Raw genomic sequence first — 13,021 nt, forward strand, 5'->3', positions numbered from 1 at the left:
CAATCTAAATTATTCAATTATTTTCTTTAAGTAAAATCGACGAAAAAATAATATTTTAACCATTAAACTCAATATACATAAATTGTTATAATTTTTATTTTTATTTTTATTGAGTTTAATGAGTAAAACACACATTTTTTTTCATCGATTTTACAAAACATAAATAGGCAAATGGTTTAAATTGAAAACAAATCAAAAGTTTATGGTTTAAATTAATAAATTAAAGGATTGTTTTGTTATAAGGATCAAACTTTGCGAGTTTTTTTTTTTATTTTTTTTTAGCATAAAAGTAGTGAAAATTATAGAAATTCTGTGTAACTTAATTTGACTTTCAATTTTTTATATTAAAAAAAAATACAAGAAAATTTCTTTTTATTATAAAAGTGAATAATTTCCTTAAAAAAAATTATCTTAACCAAATACATACTAAAAGAGAAATTCTCATTGTATATATATTTTTTCACTTTAACTTTGACCACTTTTGTTTTTCTTCATATATTTTTAGGGACTCCAAAAATTGAATTTTAAAATGGGAAAATAAATGATTGAATTCCTAACAAAATATTGGAGATTCATATGAGTGTCGTAAAGAGGCCGTCAGAATCCCAATATTCTTGGCTGTGTTCTGTCAACTTTTAGTCTCTTTGCTTAATAATTCTTTTCTTGAAACATGGAAAAGAAATAAACACATCGCTTTTGGCAAAGCACACTACTTCATTTGGTCGTAAATAAAAAGTAATCAACTTAACATAAAGGAAAACGTTTTTGTGTATCACATGGCGTGATATTTGTGATTTTTATTATAATTTATTGTGGTATTATTTATGAGTGGATTATGACTTAATTATTATGGTATTATTTATGATTTATTATGATATTCATCTTGACTTCTTGTGATTTTTATTTTAATTATAATTGAAAATATCTTTTGTTATACCTCATGCAATATTTTATTATGATTCATTATTATTTATTTATTTTTAATTATAATTAAAAATAATTTAATTATGACATTTGTGATATTACCATAAATGTTATGACTTCTATATATGGTACTCGTCAGTTTACATGTGTGTATTCTAGTGTATATTCTTGTGGTTCTTAAAATTTTGCATATTATGTTAATTTGACGTTTTAAATTTTAATTTTAAAATTTTCAATTGAAATTAATTTGGTCTAATTTTAAATGAATTGTTCAAATTATTAGAATAAATTGCACTGATCTCCATAAGATTTGCAAAAAAAAAAATATAAGTCTCACAGTTTTTACATAATTCAACTAATCTCTCATTTAGTAAGACTAGACCAGAACTAATATAAATGGTGTGACGATATAAAAGTAAATAAAATAAGTATATATTTTGAGTATAAAACTAATAAAAAAGGAGGTAAGTGCAATATGAATTAAAAACCAAAGGAAAACATAATTAATGTATTTTAGCCATCAACTTATGAAAAGGATATATAAAATACCTTCATATATAAGGAGGCATGTGGATTTGGGCGATATTATTTGTGTCTGTGGGACTCATTAGAGGTCCAACCTTAATCATGCAAACCATATTTTTTGGATCATAACAAACATATTTTCCATGAAAAAAAGTAAGGTCGATTCAATAACCGTAACTATGTTAGGTTATTGTATTTAGTTACAAAAAAAATGAACGCCAAATATTATTTGAAAATTAGACTATTCATATTTTGTGGGACAAATGTAATAAACTAGCATATTATGGTTATCAGATTGACCTGATTTTTTTCATGAATATTTTATATATTATAATGTAAAAAATAAACAATTCGAATTATCAAGATGAGACATGTGGTGAGCCCTACAGGCTCAAACAACACTAGATTGGAGAGGAGTTGCCTTCTATATACAAATAAACCATAAATATTTTTGTCATTTTACTTGGAGGCAAAAATGACTATAGCCCCTTGTGTTTTACTCCATATACAATTTAACCTATGACATTTAAAAATGTGCACATAACTCCCTTTTGTAATCACACATGTTTTATACTAGTGTTAACTTAAATAAAATGTTTAATAGTCCATTTCTATTCACAAATCATAAGAAAATTATGTTATTGCTTTTAAGTAATAAGAAGATAATCCATATTTGGATCAAATCATAAAGTAAAATTTATCTTGTAAAGTAAATATTAGATATATGTTGTGGTATATACAAGGTTCTAAATATCGGCTGGTACGTTCCGTACCGGCCGATTCGTGCCGGAAAATGGGAGGGCCGCGTCGGATACTCACCGGTATACCGGTGAGATTGGATTTCACGTCCGTATCGGCCGATTCATGGCACGTATCGGCCCGAATCCGAAACATACGACGATACAGTCCGATACACGCCGGTACGGATGAAAATCAACGCAGAAAACCTACAAGATCTAAGCTTCTTTGGGCTATGGAGTTCACTTTGATCTTCAAGCTTCTTCAAAGACGGTTTGTGTACCTGAGTTGCGTTTATGCTCTGTTTTTGGTGAGTTGTTGTGCTATGCTCTGTTTTTTGGAACCGTTGCTGCTGCTATGCTCTGTTTTAGTGCTGAATGTTTAGAGGTTTTTTTCCCTCATTTTTCTTTTTTTATACACCTACAGGCTACACTACACCACTGTTTATATTAATATATATATATATATATATTTCTACTGAGCAGAACAAGGGAAAAAAAATAAGAAAAATAATGTTCAATCCAATCTGTCAAAAGTTGGATTAGTGGAAAGGTTTGTTATTAGTTTTTATTATTTATTTATTTTGGTGCCATGTTTTTGTACTATATTTTTTTATTTTTTTTATTTGTGTCTTGCTTTGGTGTAGATGTTTAAGATTTAGAATTTTTTTTTTAAAGAGGTTTATTCTAATTAGATTTTTATTTTTATTTTAAATATATTATTGTTATTAAGTAAATTAGAATTACAATATTTGTCAATTGAAAACTGTTATTGTAGGTAATTAAAAGTTATAATTGAGACTAAAATAAATACATATCATTTAGTTGAAAATGAGTCAAAAGTGCTCCTACATATCAAAATTTTGATTAAAATGTGACAAATTAAGGCTAAAAGAGTAAAAAAAAAATGCTTAAAATTGAGTTTTAGAGGGATTGCTAATGATTTTTAAAATTTCACGGTCGCGACATCCGATTCCCGATACATACCTGACGATACTACCGATACCAATACTCCGCGATCGATACCATTACGTTACCCAATACCACGATTTAGCACTATGGGTATATATCACCCTCCAATAAGCAATCTTTCTTTTTGACAGGAATCATAACAATGTTAAAGCTAATAACAGACAAGACACTTACACTTATCCATTTACGACTTTTTACTGACTATTAATTTCACGTAATCAATAATCTGTTTTTCAAACAAACCATCAATAATCTCTTCTTATTTTTAACCATCAACTAATGAAGCTTATAAATAGGCAGTCCTTTAGCCCTCCTTTCCTACGAGTAATAAATCCACAACAAAAGAATTCCTACTCACATCATATCTAGAGTAAAGAAAGGTTTATGAAAATGGGGCATGACATCCTCTCTGAAGTTTACAATGCCGCGAAAAGCCAGAAACAGCAATCATTGATAGTGCTCTCCGACTTCTGCAGAGCAGGCCTAGCCACGGCACCACTCGACGAACGCCGCAACACCGTCCTCCATTTCATCGCCATCTACGGCAACGCGGTCGCCATTAAAAAGCTACTCCGAGAAGGCCTACTGACCATTGATGAGCTCAAGAAAGGCAATGCCAATGGCGAGACCACGCTGCATGAGGCAGTGAGGTACGGACGGATGGAGGTTGTGCAACCATTGATTGAGAAGGAAACAAGTCTGATATTCGAACGAAACAAGTCAGGAGAGACGCCTCTGTACCTTGCGGCCGCGCATGGAAATAGTAAGATTTTCTATTTTCTGTGCGAAAAGTTCCCTAGAGAATTCGTTATGTCAAGGAGAGGACAAGATGGCTACACTGTTCTTCATGCTGCTGTCTTTGCTGAACATTACGGTATGTCTTCTCTATCACTAATATTACAAATTCATGAATTTTTATCTCGAATTTCATTTAGAATTATTAATCTATGATTCATATTCATTTCATACATGTACCTTATACTACACTAATTCAATACATTATTAGAAATTTTATATAAAAAAATGAAAAAAAGTAAAAGTGCAATAGGATTTCTATTTCTCTATCTATATGTTGTATATTTTCATTGAATTAACGCCACTTCGAAGTGGTAAGTAATGTTGATTTTGAGTTTTATGGGACCCTCCTTAAACTCCGAAAATGACAAATTTTACATGAATAATATTAGAGATCATGAAAAAAATATCATGCAATGTTTTATAAAGATTTTTCATCCCTTGATTAGTAGGTAGTGTTTTCTTATATGTCTAATCTAATGGTGAAAAATCTTTTATCTCATGATATTTTTTCATAATACTTAGCATTACTCATTTTACATATATATATATTTTATAAAAAGTTAATCAATAAAATAAGCAATAAATTATTTATTTATTTATTAGCAACAAAAAGTTTACTTGTACATAATTATTAAACAACAATGCCACGTACTCTTAAAAAATATAACTCCCACAACTCTTACTTACGTGTGATTGGTTTTAGGAAGAAAAGAAAAAGAATAAAAAAACAAAAAACACATAATTAATCCACATTATTTTAAAGGTTATGAGGTCTCAAGTTTAGAAGTGTCAAGCATTTTCGATCATTAAAATCATAAAGTAAAATTTACTAATATATATATATATATATATTTCAATTTAGCCCAACAATAATTATGTATGTTCAATTGGACTGAACATGACTCTTTTTGGTATCCTTTAGATCCGCCTCAATCAATTACAAAAGAAGACTGGGCCTCAATGTGAATTGATATTTGAATATTTAATGCAGTATAATGGATTAATGAATTTGGGGTCCTATTTTGGGCCAAATTTTGACGGCTCAAGGCACAAGCTTGGTTGTCTTATTCCAGGGCCGGCCCTGGTGATAACGTTCACTCTTTGACCTAAAAATCAAAAATAAAAAAATGTTAAACACAAAAAAAATATATATATATACAATAAAATAAAAAAATCTCTCACACAAAAGTGTAAACAGTTCTAATAAATAATAAAAACTAAAACGTGGTTTGGGAGTAATTATAGAGACTCCTCATATCTATCATTCTTAAATTTACTTATAATGACATGATTTTGATTGATTTCTAAACAAATTAATAAATAACATGATGTTTTAGTGGTAATAAACATTTTTCATGTTATAATGGAAATATTAAATAGTATTATATTTATGTAGAGCAATGTTGCATGCACATAATTCATACACAAAAACAATAATCAAAATATTTACTATATAATCCACGTTAATTTAAGATGTGGGTCTCACTATATAAGAATTAAATCTTAACCACATTATTTTTCTAAGTAAAATTTTGTGCATGAATTTTCGGAATAGATCTTTACTGATTTGTATATGATGTGTTGATGTGCCTTTTACATGAAATCATTGTGCGAGGGAGAAATTTCCTCGCACTATAAAAAGCAAGATAACCTGAGCAATCCTTTAAATTCCTGTAAAAGAGTACGACCGATGAGACATACCAGACCAAGGGCGTTCAGTTGCAAGGTGCTTCGACAATAAAGCCAATAAATTGTGCCTTTTGAATAAAAACGTGGAATGGAACTCTTTATATATTTTTTGTGGAAATTATTTCATTATTTTGCCTTCTTTCCAAGATTCTTTTTATACCTTTTATACTGTTGAATATCATCACTAGATATGTGTTATTTCCAATGGAATATTTTTTAGGGACATCTTAACCGCCATGTTGGTGCTTACAATTCTCTATGTGGCGTCCATGGTTTTAAATCGTAATATCGGATAACGTATCGGTATCAGTAGTATTGATCAGTATATATCAAGAATCGGGTGTCGTGACAATGAAATTTTAAAAATCATTTCACGGGTTTTTCAGCTTTTTCTTTTCCGTACCAATCTGAACCGGTGAGTATCTACCTGTCGTGGCTTATGTAACGGCTTGTGTAACGGTTACAGACCGATAAATACCGGGACTCGGCCGATTCTCTTGCGATTTTCAATCTCAACGGTATACCGGCTAGTATCCGTCACGGTGCCTTATTTTGTCCGATATGTAGGGTATCGTAGCGTATCGGCCGGTCACTGGCGCCGTTCACTGTTAAGATGTCAATCGAGACTGATTGGCAATATGTTGTTTCACAACCTCTACTACATTACTCAGTTGCTATACTCAAATCCTCAAGCCCTGTTGGTATTCTCATTTTGATCATTTAAGTCGTTCAACTAGGCTTCCTTTGTTATTTCTCTTCTTGGGCCTTTTATCTTTAACCCAATCATGCTCTCCTTGGCCTAATCTAATTTGTGAATGAACGCCTCTTCCCCCCCCCCCTCTCCCCCTCTCCTTTCCAATCTTTTATGCATTTCCCAAGCAAATCAGGAGTTCATTTTTTTTTTTTTTTTTCTCTCTTTACCTTAAGGATTCTGACTAGCCATGGGTCATGTTTTCTAATGCCAAGGCATTCTAATTTCCAATTTGTTCCAGCTGCCGCTTCCATCGCCATCATTTTTTTCCTTTTCAAGACCATGCATTGAGCAAAAGGCCACCGCTTTTGCACTGATTGCGTGTGTTGTCATCCCATTTGTTTCCTTTCAAATACTCGCAACTTCAAAATACGCATTTGTTTGGCTCCCTTACACTTATTCTTTAAACCCATTTCTGAGCTTCCATTTTTCGATCTATGAAGAACACTCTTTATCATTTGAGGAAGAGCTCTCTCGTCATTGTCTTTTATTGTCATCTCTTGCTTTCTTGTTGCTAGCTTATTTCTCCTTCGCTCCTTCTTAAGTTGCTCTTCTACCCTTTAAATTCTTTATACTCTTCATTCATTTACTTCACTCAATCATGAATCATCTTGTGGAGATGCTAAGCTCCAAAGAAAAATCATTGATAATTTTAGGACTTAGTTCCATATTCCTAACAATCTCGTTGTTCGTTTACCCCACGATGAAGACAATGTTGTTGAGAGAACTAAGGATAGTATACCCTCACCTTTAATCAACATTGTTGAAGGTGGTGTCATCTTTGCTTTAATCGACATTGTCCCATTGTGGATACTACTACCTTCCGGTGCACGCATACATTGGATTTGACCCTTTTAAGTTTATGAATCATCGAGGTCTAAATTGGCAATATATCGTAATATTTCTACAAACTAATCTAGCCCATAAATTGCCAAATAGAGACCGGTTCACAAAAAAATGGGAGTAGACACCTAATTTTTAAGGAAAACTAAGAAACCCTAACTCCATGTTAATTTAGGCCATTTATTCATTACAATCCAAAAATCTTGGTTCAAGAGTTTAGGTATGAAAGATGAAGGTCATTAATGTGAGCACTCTTTTTGGTCAATCAAGTGATTGACCTCTACTAATTCCTTGTAATGAGATTTAAATTCATATTTAATTTCACTTACTCATTTTATTTCACCTATTTCCTTCAAGCTAACTTACCTTTTTATGTGATGCATACAATATAGATTTGTACGAGAGAGAAATAATCGCCTCGTTCCGTACCTCCTTGCTACAAGCTCGGATCACTGCGACAACACTCCGTCACATTGCAAACAGACAATGATGAGCTACTCGGCGGGGGGGTTGGCCGAAAAACCCCTCCGACGATTAAGTTAGCTTTCTGAGAAAAGAAAAGGCAAAGCACTCTAGAGAGAGAGTTTGAAATTGCTTACCTCCAACGTCTGCATGCTCCTCCTTTTCAAGGCTGGCCCATGCAGTACCTCCCTTCCCTGAGCAGGCGATTGTGCTCCCCTCTACATTTCTTACACATGTAGAGACCAAAACCACCAAACAGTGTTTGTCGCACAGCCAAACGGTATTAACGCATACCAGGAGTGAATTCATCTCTTCTCGTCATTGGTCCACATGGAGTGGGCTATTACTTGAGAACCACAAATACTGCGTTGGCCACCTTAATGCCAAACCGGTTTGTAAGAATCGATTGAAAATGGGCATGCTGTTCAGCATCTCAGCTACACACCGTAATCGCACGGACCACCTCTGTCTCAACGATTGCAACCCGGACCATCTACTGCTCGGCCGCCACTTGGTTCCTGCTACCTAGAAACACGGTGCTGGAAAGCAGCTATTATTAAGAAAACAACTTTCCTTAGTCAATTGGCCTTGGCAATCTCATGGGCTTCATCCATTTAAGAATGACTCTTCTTAGTCAATTGATTACCCTTAGCAATCTCTTAGTGATAGGCTCTTCTTAGCCAATCAATTGCCTTTATCAATCTTCTTCTTCTTCTTCTTCTTCTTCTTCTTCTTTTTGTTTTAACAGTAGCTCTTGTTAGCCGATCAATCACCCTTGGATATTTCTTTTAGATAGAGATTTTTTTAATCAATCAATTGCCATTGTCAATCTCTTTTTAAGAGCAACTTTTCTTAGTCGATCAATCGTCTTTAGCAATCTCTTTTCAATTTTTTTAATAGCAACTCTTGTTAGCCGATCAATCACCCTTGGATATTTCTTTTAGATAGAGATTTTTTTTTAATCAATCAATTGCCATTGTCAATATCTTTTTAAGAGCAACTTTTCTTAGTCTTTAGCAATCTCTTTTCAATAATGGCTTTTCTCAACCGATTAATTGCCATTGCCAATCTATTTTTAAGATCATCATTTCTTAGTTGATCCAATGACCATAACAATCTCTTTTCAAGAGTGGTTTTTCTTAGCCAATCAATGCTTGAGCTAAAAGTTCTTTTCTCCGATCTTCAAGGGATCATTTCTCCATTGGATTTTATTTTGTACCCAACCTCATATCTTGTAGTCATGTCTCGATTTCTTCATCATAATAGCGTGATATGTGTTGCCTTACGCTCGTTCTTTCTTTCTCTCATTTAATGCCTTGAGTCCATTATTCCTTTAAAATATGTGTAATCGCCTTAAATGCTCAATATTTATCTATCTTTTTAAATTTTGATAACCACCTTTGGGCTTCATTCCTATTAATGCATTTGTGTATTAGTTCCAATTTTACCTTTGCTTCATCTGTACTTCGCAATTGTAGCTTAAATTCTTCAAGTGATTTCGTGCATGCAAGTTCATTTTTCGTTGTCTACTAAACTTTGATTGTAAGCGTTTCATTCCCTTCTTTGTTTTTTGGTTTCATTTTACTTTATAGGTACATCTCTTGTTTACTCATCGGTCACTATTCCCATTTCATTAACTTGTTTTTTTGTTGGGGGGGTTCTTTTATGGCTGCAACTCATTTTTTGGATTCCTTTTGACATTAGTATTAGCCTGCCTCTACCTATTGATGACCTTTTTGTCGATCAGTGGGGACATGATGCCTTAGCCCCTTAAGACCATTACAAAAGGTAGGGTTCGGTTCCCTTTTCATCTGTTCCCTAATCTGCTTTTCGGTTGCAATTTTTTTTTTAATCATTATAGGATTCATTAAGTTCAATCTTTTATTCGATGTAAACATTAGGCTTGAGAATTGTAATACCACTATTGCCTATTACGCATAAAAGAGGGTAGTTATTATCTAAGTTCAAAATATCAAAACTGTCAGCTGGTTCATGTTCTTCTTAAGGTTTCATCTAGAACTAATGTAGATGTCATCTTGGTGACCAAATATTGCAAGCTCAAGGATGCCCCAGTTGGTGACAAAGGCATATGCATCCTAAAAATGCTCTGCGACGCATGTTTACCTTTAGTTTTAGTGGGGATTCATTGATTTTTTTTGTTTTGAAAATCTATTCCCCTTACATTATAATATTTTATTTCCTTTCGATAGGCAATTAACCTATAGCATGACGAGTGATGCGGTGTGAATTTAGCAAACCTCAAATATGTTTGGACTTTTCATGGGTGCTTCTGCTCGATCAACCGAAGCTCTTCTTCATCAAGTTCCTCAGCTAGTCCCCATCCTACCCTAGTCATGCTAGTATTAAGGAATGACTTGTTAATTGCACTGTGTGCGCTTCCATCCACTGTATCATCTGTGCCTGTTGATAGCATAGTTCTAAATTGCAGTATCGGGTAATGTAATGGTATCGATCACGGAGTGTCGGTAGTATTGGTCGGTACATATCGGGAATCGTGTATCACGGCCGTGAAATTTTAAAATATTAGCAATCCCTCTGAAACTCAATTTTATGCATTTTTTTTTTTACTCTTTTACCCTTAATTTTTCACATTTTAATCAAAATTTTGATATGTAGGAGCACTTTTAACTCATTTTCAACTAAATGATATGTATTTATTTTAGTCTCAATTATAACTTTTAATTATCTACAATTTAAAATAATTCCATAGCAGTACACCATTTAGACCCACGAGTTGGTTAAAGAAACATATGGCCCCAAGATTGCTCAAAACAACCCACCAACTGTCTTCAGCAAAATATCCTGGCCCAAAACTATCAACATACATTTGTACAAAATATAAATATAAAAGATATACTCTGCGGCCACCCCATGTGCTGTAACATCATACCTAGCTTGCTGTAGCCCCAAAGATTCACTAATCAAGCTATTCGTATAGTTGAAAACACACTGTATGAAACAACATTGGAACCTGGTGATAACTCAAGCCTCAGCATCATTCTCAAGTCAATGGAAACTCGTATGAACCTGGTAAGTTGCACTTAACAGTGCATGACCCAGAAAAGCATTTTGAAACACACCGGAAGCCGTCAAAGGACAGCACGACCTCCTCGTGAACCTCATAGTTGCACTCTCACTTTAGCGAAGACCAGCAATCCAAAACCAGAAAAAGCATCTGAGCCACGAGCAGTTCTCTGCGTTGATTTTCATCCGTGTCAGCTACAATCAACTTGTATCAAACTGTATCACCCTATGTATCAGATTCAGGCCGCTACGTACTGGGACTCAGACGCTACGACTGCGAATTTCATTCTCACCGCTATACTGGTCCATATCCGAATCAGTGCTCTGATTTGCCGGTATGAATCGTACCGGCTGATTAGATATATGGTTGATAGGTCACTTTCCTAGGGTTTTGTTTCATGCTTTTAGATTGACCGTTTAAATTTCTTCTTGAGAGGTTATCTCCTTGATTGCTCAACATTGAGGCTTCTCTGCTCATCTTTTGAGATTCTCTATTCCACAAGCATCGCCAAGTCAGTGTGGGAAAAATTTTCTTGCATTGTGGAGAGCAAGACGATCTGAGCAAGCCCCTAAGTTCTTGCAAAACAGTGTAGCTGATTCGAGCTAATAAACTGAGGGTGTTCGGTTGAAAGGGTGCTCTCATGATCAAGTAAATTGTGCCTCTTCTAGAAAAATGTAGAATATGAAGTCTTCATGGTAATTTTTTTTCCTTTTTTAGGAGATTGTTTTGTACCTTTGCCTTCTTTTCACAATTCCTTTTATACTGTTGAATATTCTCATTAGATGTCATTTCCCAACGAATATTTCTTTGGGAATATCTTAGCAGCCATGTTAATGTTGTTCACCGTCAATATGTCAATCGAGATTGATCGGCGATATGTTCTTTCACTACCGACACTGCATTACTTTTTCAAATCTTTGATAATTCTTGATCAGGAGTATTGTTCTTATTTCCCCATCAAGGCCTGTTGGTATTCTCTTCCCGATCATGGAAGATGTTCAACTGGACTTCCTTTGCCATATCTCTTGTTGAGCCTTTTATCTGTAACCCAATCTCGATCTTTTGGGCCTAAAATCCTATTTGCAATTTTTTTCATGGGCTCTCAACTTTGTATTAGAAAGCATGCTCAAAACGAAAAAGAAAAAATAAATAAAAACCTTTGCATTAGAAAGGGTAATTTACAGAAAGATTCTTTAAATTATTGAGAAATATTACTTGGACCCTTTAAATTATGAAAACGTACAAATAGATCTCTTAAACTTTTGAGATGTATCACTTTGTCTCCTAAACTATAAAAGCATACAAATGAACTCCCTAAATTATAAAAGTATCACAGGGGAAAAAAAAAAAAAGGCTCTATAAAAGTGCACCAATTGAATCCCTAAACTATGAAAGTGTACCAATTGGACCCCCTAACAGAAAGGGTCAAAATAAAATATGCTAATAAGTTAGGAATTCATTTGTACGATTTTATAATTTAGGGAGTTAGAATGATACTTCTCAATTGAAAGTTTATTTGTACGCTTTTATAATTTACAAAATCAAAATGATACTTTTTATTAATTTAAGGAGTCTCCAACACTAGCAAATATATAGTATAAAAATTATTGTGGCTAAAACACTATCAGATGTTTCCCAATTGTAATCCTAAGACAAGGCATGTTTTAAGTAATTATTACCATTTCAGATCTCTCATGTGAAGTGAAGGACCAGTGACAAAACAATTCTTGTTTTTGTTTTGTGTTTTTGTTTTCGGAATTAGGTTTTGCTGTGCGCATACTGGAAGCATACCCTGAGCTCGCAAACACACGCGACCAAACCGGTGCGACAGCGTTGTGTCTCTTGGCCTCAAAACGAGCTTCCTTCATAAGCGGGACACCGTATAGCTTCAAAAATGTTGGGATCTGTCCCTTCGTTCCCTGGCAGCTTTGGTTGATTTTCCAATTTCTATGTAAGTGTTATGTTATTAAGTTCCATTTGACAACTTACTAAATCTTAAATTTTAAATTTTAAAATAGTCAAAAAGTTATTCACATCAAGGTTAAAAAAATTAAAAGTCATACAAAAAAAAGTGAAAGAGTACTTCTAAATCTCCGTAATTTTTACATATTTTTCTGTGAAAGGTCAAAAAGGTCATTCTCAAACAATTCATTTGAGTTATTTTTTTATTTAATTTTTTCTACTTTATATTTTAATAAAAAATACTAAAATAACCCACTTACCAAACCAACCTTTTTGTCAATCTCACCACAAACACATTAGTTGTGATAGATT

General features: G+C 33.5%; 1 protein-coding gene across 2 annotated transcripts in view; it reads left to right on the forward strand.

Annotated features, from left to right (window-relative positions):
* The first annotated feature begins 3,460 nt into the window (after window positions 1–3,460).
* The window catches only part of LOC114316525 (uncharacterized), a 57,735-nt gene continuing 48,174 nt past the window's right edge, over window positions 3,461–13,021 (forward strand). Inside the window, exons 1-2 of one of the 2 annotated variants that reach the window (XM_082878933.1) lie at window positions 3,463–4,032; window positions 12,510–12,698. In XM_082878933.1, the coding sequence (XP_082735059.1) occupies window positions 3,543–4,032; window positions 12,510–12,698 (679 nt within the window). In that variant the 5' untranslated portion in view covers window positions 3,463–3,542. Of the gene's footprint in view, window positions 4,033–12,509; window positions 12,699–13,021 lie in introns of both variants that reach the window. The other variant, XM_082878934.1, reaches the window with a different exon arrangement.

This window comes from Camellia sinensis, chromosome 7, assembly GCF_055761805.1.
Source record: "Camellia sinensis isolate YWXY chromosome 7, ASM5576180v1, whole genome shotgun sequence".
Classification (NCBI taxonomy): domain Eukaryota; kingdom Viridiplantae; phylum Streptophyta; class Magnoliopsida; order Ericales; family Theaceae; genus Camellia; species Camellia sinensis.